The 7,500-nt window shown below is 42.3% G+C and overlaps 1 protein-coding gene across 1 annotated transcript; it reads left to right on the forward strand.

Annotated features, from left to right (window-relative positions):
• Positions 1–4,288: 4,288 nt before the first annotated feature.
• Positions 4,289–5,143, forward strand: LOC133452119 (uncharacterized; the record flags this gene model as incomplete). The annotated part of the gene is made up of 1 exon (XM_061731328.1): positions 4,289–5,143. A coding segment is annotated over one exon (855 nt), but the record flags the coding sequence as incomplete, so codon positions are not given.
• Between the last annotated feature and the right edge of the window lie 2,357 nt (positions 5,144–7,500).

The following is a 7,500-nucleotide window of genomic DNA, read 5'->3' on the forward strand; positions in this document are numbered from 1 at the left end:
GTGGGAGAGCAGAGGGCTCAGACCACACAGTAAACACTTTGACAGCTCGACTTTCTATGAGTTTAACAGAAGTCATTTGTTTTCTGTCAGCAAAATTACCCCTGCTGAGTACACACATTAGTTTGCATCAACACACCTGTTCACTGCATGCAGCTTCATGCAAAACTGCACACACTTCCTCCTTCCTCGTATTCTTCTGTCAGACCATATTTACCTGCCAAAAATACTCTAATTTATCTCAGTGACATGAGGCATGGCTCTAATTTTGTCATGCAATCATGTGATGTAAAGACAAATCTTTAAACACGAAGGTTATGAAAAAAAACGTCCTTGAGCCGCTACCACAGTATGGTAAGGGTCATGATTAATTTGCGCTATGAGGCGCCATCCTATTAGTTGTGTAGCTGAATGTGAACAGAGAGTATAGCGTTAAACACTTCAGAAGTCATCCCTCTATTTCTGTCATCAGTAAACCGCAGCGAGTCTGTGGTCGTTTCCGAATTCGGACACTACCGCACTACATGCTACATACTGCAAAGTATGCACTGAATACTGCCTACTGAATGAACGATTCAGTACGCTGCTCCAGCAGGCCGTTCACACAGCAGTGTGCTACAGTGTATCCCAGAATGCATCTCGCACCAAAACGTCAGCGAAAGATGAGATTTAAAAGCAGACTAGAGTGCTTCTCAATCCTGGTCCTCGTGGACCCTATCCTGCATGTTTTAGATGTTTCCCTGCATCAACACACCTGATTCTAATTAAAGGTCCTAATTAGCTTGTCACCAAGGTCTGCACAACTCTGTTGATGACACAGGTACTTTTATCACGGTGCCCTGAAGCAGGGTAACATCTAAAACATGCAGGACAGGGGCCCACGAGGACCAGGATTGAGAAACACTAGAAGCTGTTGTAATTCCAGCTGTAGCGCTGTTAATATGCCACATTATTACATCTTAACATCTTTTCAGGAGTAAAAGTAACCGTTAAATCCCCACCCTGGGCTCAGTTTATCCAAATAACGCCTGTTAAGGAATTTGATCCGATGTTCCGGGGATCAAAAGAGCCGCCGGTCTGGCCGCATCAGCAGCTGTTACCATGGTAACAGCAGCAGCTCACGGCCGGAGAACAGACGCGATCGCCGGGTCAAACTACGCTGTCGTCCCGGGGAGAAACTGCAGCTCTGTGGAGAATTGTCGCCGGCTGAAATAAATCATTTAGGAAAATAAATGTTGGTTTAATAGATTAAATCTAACAGTCGTAGCTGTCACGTTAGTTTGTCTAAACATAAAGTGAAGCTTCATGTTTTTAATAGATAGCTTTACTTTATATTCAGACAAAATCACAATCTGCAGATAAAACAAAGCTATAGCGCAACGGGTGCGTAGGTGACTTTCGTACAGCAAACGCGGGTTTGATTCCAGTCGGGACATATTTTGCAAATTTCCCCGATGTGGGACTAGTAAAGGATTATCTTATCTTAAATGTTGAAATAGCAGTAAAACCACATTTATTGATGAAAAGACATAATGGATGGAAAGGGATTTTAATAAATGTATTGAAATGAACATATCAGTCTATTGAATTTCATTTTATTTTATTATTAACAAAATTCTCCTCTCTGTCTAGTAGCTCTCTCTCCATCTTCTCCTCCTTGTCCAAACCCTCTCTCTGCATCTATTTATTTCAGCTCCCGGACAAATTCTCTGTCAAAACACAGCAACAAAAAGTAGTTATTTCATGAAAATACAACGAACTACCGATATATAACGTTGTCATAACACTTAGTTCACTTTTATTTACGTAGCAAGCACGCTAAGATAACTAACAAAAACCTAACATACTATTAAAAACCCACAATTTTTAATCGTTGTCCTTACACTAAATGGAATTAAAAAGGTTATATATTAAAGTTACTTACATTTATATTCCTCCTCTCCCTCTCCACGGTGCAATTAGTCCTTTCTGCCTTCACATCACATCACTGTCCGATTGCAGCTGTTTTCTCAATAAAGTTTTGAACAATCAAAGAAAAAAGCGCTGCCCGGCCGAGGCCGCATTGCATTCTGGGATATAGTAAGCGAAGTAGGCTGGTCTGATCCATGCTGCGGATTTTTTTCCAAATCAGTACAGCATCCGGGTATTTTTCGCACACTGCAGATTTCCTTCTGTTCACATACAGCATACTACTTACTACACTTTGCCCAAATCAGTGTATACTTGTAGTACAGTATGCAAATTCGGAAACGACCTGTTTCTTTGGCAGCCACACATGCCCATACCATCACACTGCCTCCACTTGATGTAACGTGTGATGTGGTAGGTTGCATAAGAATTGTTTCCGTCCTTCATGGCTCTTTGGTTTCCTTTTCTTTTTTGTTTGTTTTGTGGCAAACTTTTATCAGGCTTTTTTGTTCTCTAATGTTACCACTTAATTGCACCTTGATGTGAACCTTCGGGGTTTACATTATATTGAATCTGACTGACTTCATCAGTCAGATTTACAAGCATATGAACCTTCCAGAGCAACTTATTCACCATTTGAATGGCAGCAGTTAACTGGTTATGTTTAAAACCTCCTATCGTCATTCACATACAAATGCTTTACACATACAAACTGTAGTGCACAAAAAGCACATTTAATTAAAAAAAAAGGTGTTATGTTCCTACCTTTACTTATAAATGAAGTCCATGCGCCGCTCCTTCTGAACAAACTGTAAACTCCGGCTTGTTGTCACTTATTCTGCAGCCAATGAGTCGCAAGAAGAATTCCTGAGCTCACTAGTGCCCCTAGGAGAAGTGCGTGCCTCACCCCGTGCCTCTTTTCAGCCGTTTTATGATTGCGCCGGCACAAGAAACACATTACACACATATGGTTGCTGTTCATTATATAAATCAGCTTAACTATGGAAACTTATTTCATATAGCAAACGTGTTTGAAAATGTCAATAGTGACATACAAAGAGACAGCGATCTGGTCTCACTACATAGCATGGCAGCACAGTTAGCCGAGTCATTGCTGATCCATGGTGAGGCTCAGCGGGGTGCTGCCTCACCGCCCGCATCTTCTCAGCATTTGAACGGCATATGTGAAAATTCAGCGATTTTGAAGAAAAAATCATCCAAAAATGGTGAAGTTAAATGGAAAATTACTTCATAGTACACAGCCTCCCCTGCCTCCCCTGACCGCACGTCACTGCGATATACCTACCCTCCAGTGTTCTTGACTTCCGTTGGTGTTGTTTAGTTGTTTTTTTCACCAAAGCAAGAGATCTGCAACCATCTACTTAAGCTATCTTCTGTTAAAATCCAGGCAGTTCGATGCTGTTCCCGTGAGTGTACCCAAGGATCTTCAAGTCCGGTCAAGGGTCGCTATCCTGCGTGTTGTAGATGTTTCCTTGCATCAACGGACCCGATTTAAATGACTGGATCGTCATCAAGGTCTCCACAATCTATTAATGACAGTCATTTGGGCCAGGGTGAGTTTGAAGAAGGGAAACAGCTAAAAGATGCTGGACAGCTGTTCTCGAAGACCGGAGTTTAACATCGCTGTTGTAAAATGAAGAGTGAATGTGTCCAACCTGGTAATTTGACATCTTTTTAGATAACTGTCCTACGTCTTTAGAGCTCCTGAAAAAATCAAGATCATTTTCTAAAATGGCTGTAATTTCTGAAATTTGGCATTGGAAATTGACATTATTTTGTGAATTCTTGTGGTTTATAAACACAAGATCATAGAAACTAATTCACACATTCAAAGGTAGTACAAGAAATGTTCTTTGTATCACACATGATTCTTAAGATATAAGTTAAAAAGTGGACCATAAAAGCACCAGCAGTGATATCTGAATGGATGTAATCAAGGGAAATAACGCTTGACTCAGATGATAATTCAGATGGCCGAGCTTTCCACCAGTACTTAAATGAATCTGTGATCGAGGCTGAGAAAAAACGAGTTATTTTGTCATCTTGCGTGAGTTGTAGAACATCAGCACCATCCAGGTTCAGCTGCTTAGTTTCCATATGAGGTTGTTTTCTTTTTTTTTTTCTTTTTTTTACCTTGTCTGCACACATATTATTTGGTTGATGCCATGCTGGTAAAAACCTAAGGCATATATATGTGCATTGTTACTATATTTAATACATATACATATATATGTATATATGAGCGAGTGTTATTTCAACACTCGCTCATTTTCTCTTCCGTAACTTTCACTGTCACCAATCACCAATACATTTTCTGTCCGTTAGCCTCCGTTAGCATCTTAGCATGGGCTCTCCGTCTCCCACCGTTTCACCTCTTTGCTGCTCAGTGTGTGAAATGTTTAGTTATTCCTCTGCCTCCTTTAGTGAAGACGGTAAGTGCTTAAAATGTAGTTTATTTACAGGGCTGGAGGCGAGGCTCAGTCAGTTAGAGGTCCGGTTCTGCCAATTTGACCATAGTCCGATAGCCTCCTCAGCTAACCAGGCTAAGCTAGCGGCGGACCGGCCCATAGCAGCTGAGGGTAGCCGCTCCCCTGCAGCTCCCGAGCAGCCGGCCAGTCAGGACCGGTGGGTGACGGTTCGGGGGAAGCGTAGTAAAGGGCTCACGGAACACCACCACCCGCTTCATGTGTCTAACCGATTTTCCCCACTCAGCGACACACCCGTGGAGAAGCCGACCCTGGTGATTGGCGACTCCATAGTCAGACATGTGAAGCCGACTCCAGAGACCATAGTTAGGTGTATCCCGGGGGCCAGAGCGGGCGACATAGAAGCAAATTTGAAGCTACTGGCAAAGGGTAATCGTAAATATGGTAAAGTTATCATCCATGTCGGAGCTAACGACTCCCGTCTTCGCCAGTCGGAAGTAACCAGAATGAATATTGTCTCGGTGTGTAACTTCGCTAAAACCATGTCGGACTCCGTAGGTTTCTCTGGCCCCCTCCCCAATCTGACCAGCGATGACATGTTTAGTCGCATGCTCTCGCTCCGTCGCTGGTTGTATCGGTGGTGTTCAGAAAACGACGTGGCCTTTATTGACAATTGGGAAACGTTCTGGGGAAAGCCCGGTCTGATTAGAAGAGACGGCATTCATCCCACCCGGGATGGTGCTGCTCTTGTCTCTAGTAATTTGGCCTGTTTCATTAGACCCTCTCCCTGACATCGCAGGGTCCAGGCCAGGATGCAGAGCTGTAGTTTAACACACTTCTCTGCTGCTTCTCGAGGACCAACGCCTGCCAACAAAACTATAAGATTACATGATGTAACTGGTAACTCTAACCAGGTGCCTAGCAAAATAGAAGTAGTTGCAGTTCCCCGCCCTCCACCAGTTCACCAGGTGCGGCGTTATAGAGGCGTTAACCAAAATAATCTTGTAAAAATTAAAACCAATGCACATTTGGTACCAATAAGAGACCGAAAAATTAGATGCGGACTACTAAATATACGATCGTTAAGCTCCAAGTCTCTGTTAGTAAACGATATAATTACAGAGAGCAGGAGTGATGTTTTCTGCTTAACAGAAACATGGTTACAGGATGAAGAGTATGTTAGTTTGAATGAATCAACTCCGCCCGGCTACTTTAATCATCACATTCCTAGAAACACGGGCCGGGGCGGAGGAGTCGCAGCAATTTATAACTCCAGTCTCCAAACAAAAATTGAACCTAAGTGCAATCATAATACGTTTGAAAGCCTCACGCTTAGTCTGAAATTTCCGAGCTGGAAATCAGAGAAGCCAGTTGTGTTAGTGGTAGTGTATCGGCCCCCTGTTGGCGCTTATCTAGAGTTTTTGTCTGAATTTTCAGATTTCCTTTCTGGATTATTGATCAGTACAGATAAATTCATCATAGTGGGTGATTTTAATATTCATATGGATGTTGAAAGCGATAATCTTAAATTAGCTTTCAATTCTCTTCTAGAATCAATGGGTATCTCACAAAAAGTGGACGGGCCGACGCATTGTTTTGGTCATACTCTCGATCTCGTTCTCACCTACGGTGTTGAAACTGATGGTCTGTTGGTGTCACCTGTTAACTCCCTTTTATCCGACCATTATTTAATAACGTTGGAATTGAATGTTGTTGATGTTGAAGTGCAGGGCAGGAGGTATTATTTTAGCAGATGTTTGTCTGATGAAGCTATTGCTAAATTTAAGGAGACCATTGCTCGTCTTGCGACAGTGGAAAATAGTGAAGCCTCTACTGAAGCAATAGAGGCCAGTGACCTGGGTTCTACCTCTGATGTTGATGTTGATTTTCTTGTTAGTAACACTGCTGATCTGTTGCACTCAGCTTTAGATGAAGTTGCTCCTTTGAAAAGGAGGGTTTCTAGCCACAGGAGCTTAACTCCCTGGTACAATTCAGATATTCGCATGTTGAAACAAAGCGTGCGTAAAATAGAAAGGAAGTGGCACTCTTGTAAGTCTGTAGACTCTTATCGTGAATGGAAAGATATTCTAATAGTATATAAAAAAGCCATTCGCAAAGCAAGAACAGCTTATTATTCAACGTTGATAGAGGATAACAAAAGTAACCCACGTTTTCTGTTCAGCACTGTAGCCAGGCTGACAAAGAGTCACAGCTCTGTGGAGCCGTGTATTCCTGCAGCTCTCAGTAGTGAGGACTTTATGAGCTTCTTTAACAGTAAAATCACGAGAATTAGAGAAGAAATCAACCAGCCGGTTGTGGGCGTTTCTTCAGCTTTAGCGACTTCCCTAGGCTCTGACTTGTCTCTAGACTGTTTTGATCCTATAGACCTCCCTGAGCTGACTTCACTCGTTAATAGAGCTAAGTCAACCACATGTATGTTAGACCCCATCCCGACTCGACTATTCAAAAATGTTTTTTCTCTTATTGGTGTGACAATACTGGACCAAATCAACCTATCCCTAAGTTTAGGATATGTACCACAGGTTTTCAAAGTGGCAGTAATTAAACCTTTACTTAAAAAACCTTCCCTTGACCCAGACACCTTAGCTAATTATAGGCCAATTTCTAACCTTCCATTTGTATCTAAAATTCTGGAAAAGGCAGTTTCAAGCCAGTTATGTGACTATTTGTATAGAAATGATCTGTTTGAAGTCTTTCAGTCAGGGTTCAGAATGCATCATAGCACAGAGACAGCACTGGTTCGAGTTACGAATGACCTTCTTATGGCCTCAGATAAGGGATTAGTGTCCATATTGGTTTTACTGGACCTCAGTGCTGCTTTTGACACTGTTGATCATGGCATTTTACTGCACAGGTTAGAGCATGTTGTTGGGATTAAAGGGACAGCTCTACGTTGGTTTAAATCATATCTATCTGACAGGTTCCAGTTTGTTCATGTACATGAGGTTTCTTCAGAACAGTCGAGGGTCTGTTATGGTGTTCCGCAGGGTTCAGTGCTAGGGCCAATCTTGTTTAGTTTATACATGCAGCCCTTGGGAAGTATAATCCAGAATCACGGCATACACTTTCATTGTTATGCTGATGATACGCAGCTCTACTTGTCTATGAAGCCGGATGAAACAGAACC

The sequence above is a fragment of the Cololabis saira genome, chromosome 10 (assembly GCF_033807715.1).
Source record: "Cololabis saira isolate AMF1-May2022 chromosome 10, fColSai1.1, whole genome shotgun sequence".
Lineage (NCBI taxonomy): Eukaryota > Metazoa > Chordata > Actinopteri > Beloniformes > Belonidae > Cololabis > Cololabis saira.